Source organism: Miniopterus natalensis, chromosome 3 (genome assembly GCF_054644295.1).
Source record: "Miniopterus natalensis isolate mMinNat1 chromosome 3, mMinNat1.hap1, whole genome shotgun sequence".
Taxonomy (NCBI): domain Eukaryota; kingdom Metazoa; phylum Chordata; class Mammalia; order Chiroptera; family Miniopteridae; genus Miniopterus; species Miniopterus natalensis.
In genome coordinates, this window is record NC_142083.1 from 6,611,386 (window position 1) to 6,629,485 (window position 18,100).

The window sequence follows — 18,100 nt, forward strand, 5'->3', positions numbered from 1 at the left end:
TGCACTTTGATGACAATAATAATTGACAGCCAAGTAAGTGGCCAGGAAACGTGTGCTCTGACTGAGTCCGGGAGCCTGGGTGTCTCCCACGTGCCTCTCCAGCACCTTCCTCTTCGCCTGCCTGGGGGGCTGCCGTGTAAAACACATCAGTACCCCTCCTTGTCACCCTGGCGGGTTTGGCTCGGTGGTTGGAGCGTCGGCCCTCAGACTGAAGGGTCCCGGGTTTGATCCGGCCAAGGGCACGGACCTCAGTTGCAGGTTCGATCCCCGGCCCCAGTAGGGGTGGGCGCAGGAGGCAACCAGTCAACGTGTCTCTCTCGCATAGATGTTTCTCTCTCTCTCCCCCTTCCACCTTCTCTGAAAAGCAATGGAAAAAATATTCTTGGGTGAAGATTTAAAAATGTGTGTGTATATATGTATACACACACACACATATATACATATGTGTGTATATATCCCCTTGTCCTCCAGCTTTGGGGGCATTTAACCAATGAGGAGCAATGGTAGGGGACTGGAAGGGGAAGAGAGTGAGTTCCTGGCTCCCTTCTGGGGGATCCCGAGGTCCCTCCTCAGCGGCCATCTCCACACCTCCCTCTGTCTCTAGGTTTTCATAAATGCTCCTCTCTTGCTCCTTCAGGCTTGGGCATAGGTACAGACCTGGGCTGTGACCCATCAGGACGCTGCCCGGTAGCCTGCAATGTCCTTTACTCTCCCACACTTCGGTCAGTGGTCCCTCCTGTCACCCTCCTCTGTCCTGGTTAGTTGCACCACCTGTACCCGACTAGGACCCTGACACAGACATCCGGTAACTCCTTCAGCCCTCCTCCCACAGTGGACTGGCTTCCAGTTGGGCGGCCTCTTATAAAGCAATCTAGAGACAGACATGCCAAGAACCGGAAAACCTGCTGCTTTTTTCACTATGGACATTGCTTAAGAGTTTACGTCTCAGGAGGATTTCAGCCTGATCCTCTCACACTCTAAATCCTCAGGTGACAGTCCAATGTCCCCAGTTGTCAGCCCTGGTGACCCAGGCAAATAGCAGGCGGCAAATGGAACAGACGAAAAGGCGTAGGCCCTTAACCCTTGGTAAGCAGCGCCTTCGACCTAACCGAGACCAGCATCTAAGAAATCATCATCTTTACCTCGAGTAAAAGAAAACAGAGAGAAAGGAGCAAAGGCGGGGCTCACCGACATTCGTAGGGCAATTTGCAAACACATCTGGAATTCTTCACCTTCTCCCAGGGCCGACACTTAGGCACTGCCTGAGTCACAGGGGCATCTAAAAAGCAACAGAGGGTCTCGTATTGTACCCTAGACCACCAAAAGGACATTCGTGGGAAAACTGGCAGCATATTAACAAAGCCTGTAGTTTAGTCAGTAGTATTGTAATAATATTAATGTCTTAATTTTGACCAACTAAATTATGTCAAGTTATGTGACACGTTAATATTATAGAAAGGTGGGTAAAGGGTATCTGGAAACTATATTTCGTTAAAATAGTAAATTTCATGGTAGGTACAGTTTACCACAATAAAAAAGACTACATAGCGATGGGGCAGGTCTTGTAAAACATTAATTTCGGTGGCTGACAAACCTGGAACTTTTTGTTTATTATGGGCTTACTTTAAGGGTGGTCATTGTTAGCTACATCTTCCAAAAAACACGCAGGTCTGAAAAACATCCTCAATTAAAACTTTAGTAAGATTTGCTCCTGAGTGGGAGAACTTTTATACCAAGCCGTGCTCTGAAACGGCCGAAGCAGGCATTTTAGAAAGACAAGGGTATAATCTCCTTTGGAATCAAGAAGCGACCCCATCACTGCGCCCCCTTCTCGTTCATTTTAGAATTACTGGCACAGGTCCCCTGCTTCAAATATCCCAAATAAATTTGTATTTATGCTTCAGTGCACGTAGGAAAACACAGCTGCCTCTGATGCGGGCCTTTGACGGCTGAAGAGCACACGGTGGCGCCTCGGTGGGCGCTCGGGGGCTGCCCTCCCCTCCTGTCGCCACCGTCTGTCCAGGCCACTAGGCCACTAGGCCACTAGGCCACGCCACGGCTCATCAGCCCCCCGCCGCTCCCCAGCCTGCGCCCCGCAGCCGCGGCCACCCGAGGCACCGAGCGGCATCACTCATGGGACCCAGTGCTACATCCACCGGCAGAGACAAATTCCAGCATTGAGTTCAAAAGCGGGCGCTAGGAAATAAGAATAAAATGGAATGTAAAAGAGATTTTCTTCTTTCCTGTTTTTAGTTATTCTAAACATGTATTTTCTATTTATTTTTTTTAAATGCCAACAAAGAAAAAATAAGAGGTTTTTTTAAAAAACAAATCCATCTCATCTTAGATATTTCTAAAAAAGAAAGAGTTTGGCTTTCCCAATCTCTTCCTACCTTAAATTGTTTTAAAAAAATTAATTAATTTGCCAATGTTCAAAACACTAGATTTTGGGGTTTACACTATTAAGAACAACTTTGCAAAACACAACACACTTTCTTCAATAACTTCTGCTTTGTGGTATTCAATGTAAATGCTTTTAAATTTTCAATTTCAGTAATACTAATAAATTCCCTGAAAGCCCATAAATAAAACATACACAATGTTATGTAAATTAATATCTTAACTTTGTACTTAACAAAAATACATTTAAAAATTAGGAGGAAACCAGTAATTAGCTTTTAAAAATCCGTTTCCGTGGCACCATAAGTGGTACAAAACTAGTCTTTGATATAAAGGACTGCAGTTCAAATTTAAGAATCACCAGGGCTATTCTGCTTTTCTTTGCATTCCTTGAGTCTGTCTGTGCCACATAAAAAAGCCTGTTATTTTATCTATGAACTGACCTCCTTCTCATGGGGGCGAAGGGTTGAGACGGAGGCAAGGACTCAACAATTACAGTGATTCAGGGCCATAAAGGACCACCACAAGCACCGTCACTCGCCTGGGGGCAGGTGTCCCTGGACAGACCTGGGACCGCTCACCTTTCTGCACACAATAGGCATCTTTTATCTCAGGACTCCACTTAAGGCTGGATCCACAGAGAAATGTCGAAGGACCTTCTAAGGACATGCCACCCAAGCAGGAGAAGGTCACCTTGTCTCCCACTGTGTAGAAAGGTTTCTGGGGATGACTCTGTACACCATCCATCAGTGTAGGCAGAACACAGGCAATTTCTAAAGATAAAAACCAAGAGAGCAGAATACAAGCGTCATTGCTTTCCTAAGCCATTTCTTAAAAACATGACAGCCTCGAATGGTACTGACATACCTGCTCTGCTTTTGCACATTAGAAGACAAGAAAGAAGAGTTGAGTTCACTCTCAGGAGACACTAACCACTGAATGACCAAAGACCAAAACAGCTCCCACCCTCCCAGCCTACCCTCAAAACAATGTGACAGCTTAAAATAAATAAGCCTTATAAACAGAGTCCTAAAGTCCAGCCTGCTGTCAAAACCAGACTTTCCACAGCTGCCACGGATCTCTCTGGTCTGGGAGAACTTCCCAAGAACTGTGTTTATTTGTATATCATTAGCATGGATCCAGTTGGATATTTTACTATCTGAAATTTTTAAAGAACTGCCTTTAACCGGGCAACCGTAAAAGTGTTCAATGTTATTCGGTTTCCCATCTCTGTTCTTTCTTGATTGATTACGTTTATTAGTTCAAACTTCGTACTTGAAAAAATAACAGAGAGAAAAATTAGAAGCATGCATAACTATGAAAAGCAAGTCAGAATTCACAATTTAAAAAAAAAAAATCTTGGTAATCTCTCTAACGGACCTTGGACAATAGTCTACAAAATACTGCTGTATTCTGTATCATTTTCATCAGAAAATCCATTTATTTATTCACTCAAAACAGCATCCATGGAGTGCCTCTATTTTGCCAAGAATGCTGTGTGCTGCTAGGGATACAAGATATGTCAGGTTTTGAAGGTCCAAGATTCCTGAGAGAAAGGAAGTCTAAAATGGCGATTACATTTAGTCACGCCTTTCTCCTTGAGTTATCTGTAAATAAAAAATTTTAAAAATGCTGAAAGGCGCCCAGCCAGTGTGGCTCGGTTGGCTCAGCATTGTCCCATGCACCAGGAGGTCCTGGTTCGATTCCCCGTCAGGCACATGCCCGGGTTTCAGGCTCAATCCCCAGTAAGGGGCATCCAAAAGGCAGCCGATTGGTGGCTCTCTCTCATCGATGTCTCTCTTTCTCTCTCTCCCTCTCCCTTCTCTCTCTTAAATCAATAAAAACATTTTTTTTTTTTCAATTATATGACAGCCGAGGCCACTCACTCTGACAATGCATTTCCCCAACGAGCCACTGTAAATCATCTCCGCATCTGGCAACAGGGTCTCCGACCAGGGAGTATCCTTCCCTGCAGGTATAGACTATGTTTTTCCCCACAGGAAACCTGGTGCCTTCATCCTAAACAGAGATGGAAGAGAGAGAGAGCATGCCTACTTTGCATTAACAAAACGTTTCTTTAGATACACTCAGTCTATAAATTAGGCCTCCTTTTAATCATCAGACAACCTACGTTCAAATCACTGATTTAAAAATTGCCTAGAAATATATTATTTTGTTTATAATCCTAGCTAGCTACACTGGTCCCACCGTCAACCGAAATAAAGCCAGTAATGCCATGTACTATAACTTATTGATTGTTTTCAAGAGATCAGATTTGGGAAACACCCTTGTCAGTCAACCCCTCACAGGGACGTGTTATGGGCTGTTCGCGGGCAATGCTGCCGGACGAGTGCTGGTGTGAACAGACAGATATGCTCAAATCCTATCAGCCTGTGCATGAAAGTCTATGTTTCCCCCCAGTGACTTTTGGGGGAAGCACAATGTTGACCTCTCAGCCCACCCTGTAAGGAAAGTGCTGCCGGGCTGGGTCGGGTTCAAGGGCATGTCATCGCCTGGGATGCCAGGAGTGAGCTTTCTCGGCGAAGCACAGAAGATTCTGCAGCCCGAGCCTTGAGTGGGCGGTCAGGCTTGTTTGGGGTCTCTCTCAGCCCCTTGCCTTACCCCTCTGGTCTCTGCCACCCAAGGCTACAGCGAAGTAATCAGCCCAGGAGAGGGCTGGGCTGGAAGGTTCTACGTGCCTCCTTCCCATCGGGGCCTGGCCCAGTCCAGCTCCGTCAGGGAAGCGGGCGGGACACAGAGGCCCCGGGCGATGCGGAGGCTCCAAGAAAATGGGGAAGGAGCCTCGACCTTCTTTTCACCCTACTTCCCGGGCCTTACAGGAGGGCTCCCCGTCTGGGAAAGGTAAGCTCAACGGTGTGTAAACTTGGCTCTATTTCAGAGCCCTTAGCAGCAAGTTAGAAACATACAGACTCTCAGGATCTGCCCTAAACCTACAGAATGAGAAACAATAGAGAGCAAACCGCAAGCAGCCGTCTCTAGTGCTAAGGGCCTGGGTGACCCACGGAGCCCGTCCGTGGGGCAGCGTTTGGAACCGCGAGCTCCCACGGGACAGCACGTGCACTGGAGTCTGGGGCAGCCTCAGGGCTCGCTGACCGGTGTCAGTCTGCCTGGCCTCACGCCCTCAGCACCCGTTTCCTTCGGGAAGCTCATGGACTGTGGCGACCGTAGTGGGACAGATGAGCGTTAGTAATGCTGGGTTCATCTCTCTCCACACACACACACACACACACACCCCACTCTTCCATCTCCCAGCAGTACCTGCATTTGGGAAAACTTTGGCAGGATCTCAGCGTTTGTATGTTCTGGGCCTGGGATTTGAGAGGCTTTTGTTCGAAAGCAAGGCCGGCTGCACAGAGCCCTGACGAGCAGCACCTCCCGGGCGAGCCAGGAGGGGGCTTCGCTGGGTCTGGGGCCCAAGCCTCCCCATAACAAGGAGTGAGAAGGGCACAAGTTAACAGGGCCCCAGAGCCAAGAAGGTTCCCGAAAATGACAAGTAACGGGGCACTCGTGTTCCTTCCTGAACAAGATAATTGCCCAGAGTACAATGACCCGTATCTCACCAACACTCGCTCAATGTCTGGAATAAACCTAATACTTCACCCCAAACACCATATTTATGAGACTCTTTAAAAAAAAGACTTCTTTCAGTGGCAAGAATGAAGAACCTGCTTATAGATTCCTATTTTAGTGGGAATGGGAATGTTTAGCCGCCCTCTGGCATGATTACATTGCTAATTCATGGGGTGGCAGTGTTGATCTGCCTTGCCACAGAAGACGGACTGCTTTCTGCAGAATTCTAACCACCTTCGGCCAAAGAACAAAAGTCTAAAAGCCCCATCACTAAAACTAAGATGCACACGTAAAATATTTAGCCCTGTTTCCTCGGGGAAGGGCATCGATTGTGACAAGAGTAGAGAGGCAGAACTTGAAGCAGAGTATATGTAGAGGAAAAATGTATCTCTCATAACCAACTTGAACAAATCCATGGTCCAAGGCAGGCGGTGGTGGACAGAAGTCCCTCCGACCTGAAGGCAAAGGAAAGCAATGGGGTTCGAGCAATCTGGAAGGGAAAGGAAACAAATATAATTAACATGATGAATCGCCACAGTAGAATCAATAGTTTGCACCACAGCAATATTTTCATTTGCATCTGAAAGGACTGCATTCATGTACATACGTTGACATAATATTTTTGTTATTGTCAGGACCAAATATCTGATCACAACCTGTGACTGAAAATTCAAACATAAACTCAGGCTTGCAAAAGATAGCTACCAGGTCAGTAGTGGGGGGGGGGGGGGGGGGGGACCAGCAGAAAGGAAAGAAAAAGAAAAGTCCTTCATTGGACAACACACCTACTTATGTGATTTCTAGGGGTCACCTGATGCAGACTTAATTTTTCTCCTAATGGCTGTTGGTTCTGAAATTCTTTAACACAGAATGAATTCTGTATTAAAAATAAGGTACTTGCCCTGGCTGGTGCGGCTCAGTTGGTTGGAGCTTTGACCTGTGCACTAAGAGTCACAGGTTCGATTCCGGGTCAAGGGCCCATACCTGGGTTGCAGGTTCAATCCCCAGTTGGGGCTCGTACAAGAGGCAACCAGTCACTGTTTCTCACGTTAATGTTTTTCTCCCTCCCTCTCCCTTCCTCTCTCTCTAGAATCAATGAAAAACTTATCTCCAGGTGAGGGTTAAAAACAATAATAACAATAAGGTAATTAGAATTAGTGACCCTGCAAGAGAAGTAACACAAAATAATACCGCTTCTGATTGAGCATTTACTGTGTGTTTGGGACCTTGGCAGTCACTCTACAAATGTGTGTTGCCTCCTCAGTTCACTGTAACCTCTGAGATACGTGGAGAAAACAGAGGCTGGGAGAGTTTGAATAAGTTGTCCAGCCCAGCTGGGTGTGGCTCAGCGGTTGAGCGTCGACCTAGGATCCAGGCGATCAGGGTTCGATTCCCGGTCAGGGCACATGCCCGGGTTGCGGGCTCAATCCCCAGTCGGGGGTGTGCAGGGGGCAGCTGATCAATAACTCTCATCATTGATGTTTCTCTCTCTCTCCCTCCCTCTCCCTCCCTCTCTCTGAAATCAATAAAGATATAGAAAAAAGAAAAGAAAAGCTATTAGGCATCTCAAGCATCTGGCATTATGGTTACTCCTGAATAAACAAATAATAAATAAATAAGAAGGAGTGGTATATCTGAAAAGTAATGCAACTATTAGTGAATGCTTACTATGTGCCAGGCATTGGACTAATCACTACATGCTTAATCTCCTTTAATTCTGGTAACATCCTATTCTCATTTTATCTACTATGATGATCTTAATAATTTTAGACGTGTGGCAAGTAACTTGCCCAGGGTCTCACAGCCAGGAGGCGGCCAATCTACTCGACGCCAACGCTGCTGCTCTTATCTATGTGGCCAGACTGCCTCCCAGGTCCCCAGCCTCTCGTAAAGATGTGTCCGGAAAGCTTGGACCTTAAGAGCAGGGTGGCCAGGACACGCCTCCGTCCTTCCACTGACCCCAGTGCTAGAGGGCAAAGCGGTCATTGATAAAAATCGCCATTTAACGTTTAAATCTCCTAGTAGCAGCCGCCGCGTGGCCCGCGCACTGCAGGGGCACTGCTCCATGTCATCGCCCGCCGGGTGGCCTGGTCTCGTTACCGAAGGTGCTCCAGCTCCTCGTCTCCCTCTCCGCAGGGCCTGCTCTCCGACGTTTCTCCGATGCAGGCCGCCCCACCCCCACTGGGAGGGGGGTTGTTGCATTCCCGATGCCTTGTTTTCTTCCCTGCAACACAGGGGCTCCAAGAGGACCAGCAGTTCCAGCCTCCATCAACCTTTCCTGTACGAGAAGAGGCTGGTCAGAAAGCACTTGGAGGGAAGGGTCCAGACTTCAGCGCTAAGCTTCCCGCTCCCGTGGGCCCTGGGGGAGGGGACGGCCTAGGGTCTAGTACCTTCAGCGCTGGCTGAGGCCCCCTACAAGGCCAGGGCTCTGCACGCTGACCAGGGTCGTCCATATCAAGGCTGCGCTAACAAGCGTCTGCAAAATTATCTTGAATTCGTTTATCACTGCACAACCGTTTCAAAGCACTGTCACATACATTCTACCACTTATTTACTTCTCACAAGAGTGATTCCAGGGTGGCAGAAGGCCCATGGTAATGGTACCACTTATTCGATAGGTGGGGAATCTAACACAAAGTGGGGTAATTCCGTGCCCGGGGCTATAGTGGCTGCTAAGAGCCACATCCAGACTGCACCCCGGTCTTACATCCGAGTTCAGGTTCTGGTCATCGCCCCGGTCTCTCAAGAAAGCAAGTAAGTTGCTGTTGTTAGAGCAGCGTCAGGGCAGAAGGATGGAACGTCCCGGGTGCTCCCGGCCGCCAAGCCCAGGGCGGGCGCTGTGCAAGGCCGGCAGTGTGAGCGGGGGAGGCTTTACCCCGGCAGCATCCCTCCCCAATATTACACAAGGCTCTTCCCCAACCCGCCCTGGCTGCCTTCCCCTCAGGGCCGAAGCAGGACTCACCGTCCTGTTAGTATTTCCCCCATCACATTCCTTGGGGGGGCGGCAAGAGAGAACTTGTCCCATATTCTAAGAACTTGGCCTTACTAGTTAGAAACCGACCTCAGGAACCATTTCCCAAAGCATTATTTCCCGGTAATAGACGGGTGTGTTGACTGGTCCTTAGCTTTCTCTACTGTGCAGCCTACATCCCTCTGCGCCCCCCACTTCACCCCCATTCCTCAGTGTCACACACCAAAACGAAGCTCATCTGTATAATATTTTCCCACGACCTTCCTTAGGCTTTCTTCCATAATTAAAAACTGAGCTAATAAAGTAGCCCCCTGGATCTATGAAGAGGGGTAATAAATAGCTTGGTATATTGTGATTGCTACTCCATTCCTTATAGGCAGGGGAAGCTTCCACTTTATCAAATAACTGGAAATCCAGGCCACAAAGGAAAGGCTACGTGGTGGAATTTTTCCACGAGGAGAAACATTTGGAGGCAAGGATGCCTTCCTGATGCTTGTCTATAAGCATCCACAGTTTAGTCATGTATTTATTCATTTATCAAACATTTACTAAGTGAATTCTAGAAATCGAGCTCTGTGTCAGGCTCTGGAAATAAAGAAAGAAATCAAACAGTCCTGATCTTAAGAAACGAGCTTTCTAGAGGAGAGGGACATATAAATAAAAATGAGAATAAATACCCATAAGCTGTCTCATACGTGGCCTACTCTTAAAGTAACCTCACAGACCCTGTTCTAAAGTTCTAAAGGGGGGGAGACACTGAATTAAAATGCCGGTGAGACCACCTCCCCTCCATACACCGAGGAGTGCAGTCTCAGGGGCAGGAGGGAAAGGGGATCCCCCTTTTCAACGGGTCCAGGGGAACTAGAGAAAATTCAGCGCACTGACCTGCTTCATCCCCTACGAGGACTCCCTGCTCACAGGCCGCACCAAATGTGTACGGTTTGCAATGGCACTGACACTCGGTCCCCTCCACGGTGGCCAGGCCACCATTCCGACAAGGCCGGCAATGGCAGGGGTCAGACTCGTCCAGGTATTCCTCTAGAGCCCGTCTCAGGTAGAGTCTCTTGACCGAGGCACAGGGCACCTCCTTCACCAGCTCATACAAAGGTGTCAGCTAGACGGGTGGAGACGTCACAGTCAGAAGCCAGGAAGTCAGGGTTTCACGGGACAGTATTTTCCTTTTGACACTTAAGCTCAATCCCCACCAAAACAAAATTGAAAGCCACTCGTATGTTAATTCCAACTATTTCTTGTTCAAATTAAAAGAGAAAACAGCTCACTTTCTTTGTAAGACAAATCTAGGGAAAATTAGGACCAGATAGGGAAGGACTATTTTTTGCATTTTGCGTGCGTGTATAAAATTCTTTTAAAAACCAACAGGACATTCATTTTCTAGTTATTGCAGGATCGTTTTAAAGACAATACATTTCCTCCCATGCAGGGGACAGAAGAAAAGGAAGCACACTTATGTCACAGTAAAGCAGCATGTGCAATTGAATTTAAAATTAAATACCCTGCCTCTGAGCCTTCACAGGTCTCTCTAGTGGAGACCATCCCTCTCTCTCCCTGGAAATTAAACCACGTGGGCATTATTACTGCTCTATGCTGGGTATGCCCGATGCTGGAGACCATGGGCGCCCTGGCTAACCTTTAACAATCTGCTCTCCCAGGAACAAAGGGGCTCTGATTTGTAGCATCAGTGTGACTACTGTCACCATGCTGATTTCAGGCACCCTCCATGACGTCACGGGCACAGAAATGGGAAGAGAAGTGCGTCATCGCTGGCGCAGGAGAGAGTCAGCACAAGCCAGCTGCAGCACCGACCGTGATGAACTCAGAGAGTCGGCCGCACTGGCCCCATCTCTGCCCCAGCCCTTCTGAACCGGACGGGACGGCACCCCATGGCCACAGAGCCGTGACGTGTCCCTAATTCCCCTGTTCCTTTCCTGTGCCGCTGAGTGAGCACAGCTGGCTGGGACAGCCCCAGTCCTACGTGCAGAAGTGCATAGTTGAGAATGCAAAGGAATCTTTTCTTTCCTAATCAGCAGTTTAGGATTTGTAAAGATTTGTGTGGGATGCTGACAATGAAAATCAGCCACTTTGAATCTTCCTGAGTCCTGGGGAAATTCCCCCTCCCTCACCACCCTTATCAGGAGGCCAGGGGGTGCAGAAGGGTGTTGGGGGTAACTTGAGGAGCTATTGTAGTTTTTCAATTTATAACATCTGCCTAAGTATCTTAATCTCTGGGAGCCAGTTTCACCTGGACGATGCTTGACTCCCATGGTAGGGAACAGATCACAGAATCAATTCTGCTATAGCGCTTGTTTTTGCAAATATAAATTTGTTCCACTGAGATTGTTGAATTAAGGAACAATCTAAGCACAGCACACAAATATTGCTTTTTCTTATGTACAATTTTGTCTACAAGGAACACCAGGTGAACACAGAAAACTGGATACGACTGAGCCAAACCGCATAGAAATACACAAAGCACACGAACACCTCAAACACCCACCTGGTTCACCGCCTGTGTGATAAACGACACCCGTCCACGCCCGGTGTTAAACTCCCTGTCCCTTCCGATTGTCCTCCCACCACTTCACGACAGTTCACAAGCTGTAGCTGTTCCCTCGCCCAGCAAGCGTCAGATCTTTCTCTAATGTGCCACGTTTATAATAGTAAATGCATTTCTTAACGATTAACATACATAAAACTGTGCCACTGCGTTTCGTTTCGTTTTTATTTTAATTTTTTTTTGGTGCCTATATATTTTTTAAAATGAGTGTCACAGATTAGATTTTTAGCCTTGTGGCCCTAACCCCATTTTCCCCATAAACCCTGCAGTCTTTTTATTTTGCCATTTTTCCTAGCTCTCTGACTTTTAGGAACACAGTTGTTGCGTTATAAAAGGACTGGCTGTACCAATAAAACATCCTAAAATTCCCCAGCCAAATCGGCTCTGTCTTGGTTTGCGTGACTCCAGGAGCTCAGAAGCCCACAGGAAGAAGGGGACCTGACAAACACAACAAGCCCAAGCGCCTTCCTCTTGCAAGAGTCTGAGGCTCCTCGGAATCAGGCTCCGAAGAGATCAATCAAATTCAGGGCAAAAGCTTAAAATGCAAATTTTGTCATTAATTTCTCTTGGGATTGACAAGACATTTTACCTTTACACCTGAAATATGGGCATACAAGGTCACAGACTTTCTGTTTTTTAAGATTACGCACATATTAATTTTATCACCCAGAACATAAACTGGGACTCAGAAAATGCTGGTCACAGCCCTCCCTGTTTGACCACCTTGATTTAATCCCATATTCCCGGGGCAGATCAACAGGACTGCTTCCTGCTGCTTTAAGCAGAGCACTGCTGCTGGTTTGCTCAGTGGTTAGAGCACCAGCCCACGAAACAAAGGGCCTTGGGTTTAATGCCCAGCCAAGGGTATGGACCTCAGCTGCAGGCCCAAGTGCAGGAGGCAACCAATCAATGTCTCTCTCTCTCTCTCTTTCACCCCCTGTCCTCCTTCCCCTCCACTCTCTCTAAAAAAATTAATGGAAAAAATATCCTCTAGTGAGGTTTAAAAAGATAGTAATAATAATAAATAAAACAGAGCATCACCCACTTTTTGCTTGATGACGTCGGGAAGCTGGGTGACAGACCCGGCCCAGGAGGAATAGCGCTTCTGGTTGCCGGCGGGGTTATCCAGCTCCAGGAAGCTCAGGCCGGACGCCAGGCCCGCACGGCCGCCCCGGACAAACGGGAGCCCTCGCAGCATGCTGCTGTGGGTCGCTACGCAAGGAGGAATCGAACGACGTTAGTCAGGTGCACGGATGAAAACGGGAGCGTAAACAACGGGAAAAGTCCGTCGAGTCCTGAGACACAGCCCATCCGACTGTGTGACGCTCCGGGAAAGGCAAAGCCATGGAACAGTAAACAAAAATCAGCGGTTGCCAGGGGTGGGCCGGGGGAGGGGTGAGTGGGGGGAGCACAGAGGGTTTTTAGGGCAGTGAGGTTACTGTCTGTGATACGATAGTGGCGGACACACGTCACACATTTGTTCAAAGCCATCGAATGTACGACAGCAAGAATGAAGGCTCGTGTGAAGTGCGGGCTTTGGGCGGTAACAGTGTGTCAGTGGCGGTGCATCAGCTGTGACACGGGGCCCTCGGGGCCGGGGTGCTGACAGTGGGAGATGGGGGGCGTGCGCGGGAACTCTCTGGACTTTCCGCTCGACTGTGCTGTGACCCTAAAACTGCTCTACAGATTAATATCTATTAAAAGAAAAAAGAAGAAATAGTCATTATCCAACAGGAGATGACCCTGGGGAGTCATTGTTCACGTTCTTACTGTTCTCAGGGTAATAGGTGTTGTGATAGACGGGGATGCTGTTTCTTGGGACACACGTGCTTATATTTACAGACGACTCATCATGATGTTACTTCCAAGTGGCTCGACACATACTACAACTGTTTTAAGCATATAATATTTATACGTTGCTAAATAGTTCATATTATAAATATTATATGTAGCTATACATAGTAAAATGTCAAAATAATAAACGTTGCACAGAGGAGGTGGGTGTGTGGGTGTTTATTACGCTGTCCTTTCAGCTTTTCTGTATGCTTAAAATTTTTCATAATAAAATGGGGGGAGCTCATTGCACCTGGAATACTAACAATAAGCAAAAAAGCCATTGAAAAGTGTTCTAAAACGTTTGAATACCAACTGAATCCTTTTTTCCATTTATGTGCCTTATAATTGCAGAAATATTTTTATCTCCACTTGCAATTGATTTTTACACGGGTCATGTCAAGAAAGTCCTAACTTGCAGATCACATTTGGGGTGATTTTCATTTCCTTTCTTTTAACTAAATTCCATAAAATTTTTCACAAGGTTTTACAAATTCAAAAATTGCAGTTTTATCATCGGAAATTATTAAAGCCTGATGTTTTAAATAAATTGCCTGAGTGCTTCCTCATCTTCGTTGTCAGCTACTTTTTAATATGCAAATAATCACCCTTTCAATGAAGTGTATCACCACGTTCACCCCCTGAACTACCTGAACCAGGGTCACCGGGGGTGACCGCAGACTTCTGAGCCCCAAGCAAGAGCTGTGAGAGAATCGCCTTGGAATTGGCACTGAACAGCCTACCCCAGTAGCCCTCGTGCATACTAAAGTTTGGGAATCATTGCATCACCTGGAACCCCTGTTTATGAACTACACATTCTAAAAATTCTGTTTTCATGTTTATTTTTAGGCCTGTCCACACGCCAGTGAGCTCTGTGCTGCGGCTGGCTCTCTTCCCCTAGACAGCAAGCCTGGTGCAACAGCCCAGAGCCCAGATGGTGAAGCCAGATTTCATGCATTTGTGCCTCAGTGCCCCTATCTGTAAAATGGGAACAAGAATAATACCTAACTCTTAGACAGACAGAGTATATTGGTTAATTTTTGTAAATCGCTTAACATTGTGCTGGGCACACAGTGCTATGTGTTTGTTAAATACAAAATGAAATAAAATCGGTGAACAGCTTCCAATCCCCAGCCCGCTGACAACTGATGTCAACATCTTCCCAAAGCTCCCACGTCCCTTTCTATTTCCAGATCAGGATGTTTCCATCTCGTTCAAAACCTGCACTCCTCCTCTAGCGTCAGCCCCTTGAGGAGAGGCCCTTTCTCTGGCAAATTCAGCGCTGCATCCCCACTGCCCACAATTCCTGCCACATACTACAGGCTTCATAACTAGTTGATGAATGAAGTGAGTGAATAAATAAACTTGGTTTTACTAGGCTGTCTCCCCCATCTTGCAGTCACCCACCAATATTCCGAGAATCTCCACTTCTTTGATGAGAACTCTGGCAGCTGGGTCAGTCTTCGCTTTCTCCCCGGTTTCTGCCATCACCCCAGGAGAACTTCATCTCCAGATCCGCTCAGCCCGCGGCCTCGCACGGGGCCTCCCCCCTGCCCCTACCACACTCGGAGTCTCTCCTTTGAAGGCAGGTAGGTGTTTGCCGTCGAATCCAAGGGAGAGTCTTCAGTGCTCTTCTCACTTACCTGCTCTCTAGCATTTCTCTTCGTGGACCTTCCCTTCTCCTGACTTCCCCAGCTGTCGATCTCGTCTGGCTCTTATCCTACCAGGCTGTTCTTTCTCAGTCTTTCTTCTTTCTCTCCCACTTTATATCTTTGTAAACGTTCATTTACTCGCTCCCTGTATTAAATCCTTTACTGGCACCCCTGGCATCAGGATGAAAGCCACACTCTTTAGCTTGACATCTAGACAGCCTAAGTCACTCTCCTGTCGCTGCTTCACTCAAAGGCTAGCGCCCCAGGCTCCCCACCTCCCTACCACCACCACCACCAAGGGCATGCGCCACAGACGCCAACCTCACTGAGCATCCATGGCACAGAGCAAACCCGAACCTTCTCCTGATGGTGACATTGTTCTAGGCTTGCTTGCCAACCGTAACCATATGGGAGAGAGGTAGTGTACCCTGAGGACATATTTACGGTCCACAGGAGATCCCCAGGGAACTTCTCACTCTGCCTGAGTCTTATTACCTTGACGTATGAAAGAGCGATCAGAGGCAAAAATAACCAAACATGTGACAAACACAAAATGGGACACCTGCTGAAATGTCTAAGGACTTTGGCAACCAGGAATTAACCAAAAAGAGGGGGATGGAGGTGAAGCTTGTCGTGCAAACTGCCCCGTTTTCATTTACCTGTAGCCGATTTTAAGGCGTCCTCTAGCTCCTTGCATTTGCTTGAAGATTGTGTAACAAACACAAAGTTGACATTTTTGGAACTACATTCCTTCATACTTTCTGAGCTAAGGCCTGTTGGGAAAAATAAAAAGGTGCTTAATTTCTATATTTATTGAAGACCTTTTAGATGTAGCCAGGTATGATGAGAGAGGATCAGAGGATGTTTCCCACGAGTGTGCCCATCTAATCAAGACTGATACGATGGGGGCCTTTTCAGGCGCTCCAGAAGAGTCAAGGGTCAGGAACAGGGCTGTTTGATTTCTGTTATTAAACGAAAGCAGACACTACACTTAGTTTCAAATGGTTGAGACAGTATTGGCTCCTATTAATTTTGACCACAGACAGAAGGAGATGCAGGTAATTTCTATGTGAAACAGTGGAGGGAGCAGAAATTAAATACCCAAAGCAGTGATGTCTTTCACCCATCCATAGTCAGCTTCTCAGGCATAAAGCAAATAGGTGGAAATAGGCAGTGACGGCCTCCAGCCCATCTACTGGGGACCCCAAAAGCTGGGTTCTGGTTCTACAGCAATTAATTCCTAAAACCCTATTTCTATAGCCTCAGTCTCTCTACCTTTAACATCTGGTTTCCAACATTTCCTCCCCCTGACTCAGAACCGCAGTATGTGAAAATTACAATTCATTATCCAATGCACTTATTTTTTTAATAAAGTGAGGATAGAAAATAATAAAGTGTGGAAATATCTTTTTCTTACATAATTGTACTAATTATAACCTCAGTGTTTCTTAAAGAACACTTGGGGGCATATACAGGGCAGGGCAAAAGTAGGCTTACAGTTGTGCACATGGAAAAAAATGCAATAGTTAATAAATAATAATATAAGATTAAACTCTGTTTTACATACTCACAACACCTACTTTTGCCCCACCCTGTATTGTATCCCCAAAAATTTGATTATATTTAAATTAAACCATTTAGGAAGAACAGGAACTGCTCAAGAGTAAAATTTTACTCAAAAAAACAAAACAAAAAACTTTTACCAACTTGAAAAGCTTTAAAAATTTTTTCTCTCCATTTCTTTTAAGTGCTACAGAAAAAACGGGGAAGAACAGTGAAACTGAATTTAAATCAAGCCACTGTGTTTTTTTTTTAAAAAAAAAATTATATATCTTTACTGATTTCAGAGAGAGGAAGGGAGAGGGAGAGAGAGAGAAACATCAATGATGAGAGGCATTGATCGGCCGCCTCCTGCACGCCCCCGACTGGGGATGGAGCCCGCAACCCGGTCCTGTGCCCTGACCGGGAATCGAACCGCCATCTCCTGGATCCTAGGTCCATGCCCAACCGGGGAGTCATGCCCGACCCGGCTAAATCAGACCACTTTCTAGATTAATTGTCCGAAGAAATACTGCCTCTGTCTTTGCTACAAAACCTATGCTTGTGCAATTTATTTCCAACCTGTGAAGTTAGAAGAGTGCAAATACTACTTAAATGTTAACTGGTAAAAATGAAAGCCCAATGGAAAAAATTAGTTAATGGAAACAGAAAAATATTCTGGCTCACCCACAGGAGAGGCAACGAGATCTCCTCTGAATCTCATGAAGAAGTCTTACTCTCACTCCCTCTAAAACTTACTGTGAAAGCAACTATCATAGGATGATAGGTCTGGGAAACTGCCTTGCATTCCCTCTGGGAAAGTTATAATGAAACAATCTGGGACGTTTCCACATAATTCCCTATCCACTGTTATATCAAGTAGACATCTGACTTGAATCCTGCAACATCAATTTTTTAAACCTACCGCTCTAATTTTACCGTCGCGGTTTAGTAACAGCTATTCGTTAATTATTTCTTGTTATGGAAAAGGAAGTGAACTGTGCGGCCTAACGTTTTTTAAATTGCTGCTGTCGTGAAATATTTAAACAACTTGTTAAAAAAAAAGAAGTCTTACTCTCCTCCAGGGTTGTGAGGGAGTCTTCCCTGATGAGAAACATCCTGAGGGGATGACTTGGGCTGGAGAAGAAACTGAAGACATCAGCTTAAGGTCAAAGTTGGGAAGGAACAGGTCTGACTGGGGACATGAGTAAATCAAGGTCAAAAGGACCCTGGAGAGGACAAGCGGAGAGTAAGACGCGACGCTCTCCCTTCCCACAGTGGGGCAGGGGGGTCTCACTGTGGATCAGAGCTTGAGCTCAGGGGCAGGCTCCGGTTCCGGCAAAGGCCAGGCACCTCCACCAGCCGCACAGCACTGAGCTGGCCCTGGAGGCAGTCGGAACATCTTACAATCTCGGTGGCCCCTGGTGAGTCTCCGTGTCTCAGTCTGTGGGGCAAGAATCACAGTGGCTGTCTCACTGGGTAACTGCCAACATACGTAACCCAGGTTCCGTGAGAAAGGCAGCCAAGAAATGTAAGCTG

The 18,100-nt window shown here is 46.8% G+C and overlaps 1 protein-coding gene across 1 annotated transcript in view; it reads right to left on the reverse strand.

Annotated features, from left to right (window-relative positions):
• C7 (complement C7) overlaps positions 1-18,100 on the reverse strand; it is a 40,913-nt gene that overhangs the window by 5,045 nt on the left and 17,768 nt on the right. The window contains exons 9-16 of the mRNA XM_016223784.2: positions 15,682-15,795; positions 12,583-12,749; positions 9,848-10,076; positions 8,092-8,269; positions 6,394-6,481; positions 4,287-4,419; positions 2,982-3,173; positions 1,189-1,279 (exon numbers count right to left, since the gene is read on the reverse strand). Of these exons, the coding sequence (XP_016079270.2) occupies positions 1,189-1,279; positions 2,982-3,173; positions 4,287-4,419; positions 6,394-6,481; positions 8,092-8,269; positions 9,848-10,076; positions 12,583-12,749; positions 15,682-15,795 (1,192 nt within the window). The remainder of the gene's footprint in view (positions 1-1,188; positions 1,280-2,981; positions 3,174-4,286; positions 4,420-6,393; positions 6,482-8,091; positions 8,270-9,847; positions 10,077-12,582; positions 12,750-15,681; positions 15,796-18,100) is intronic.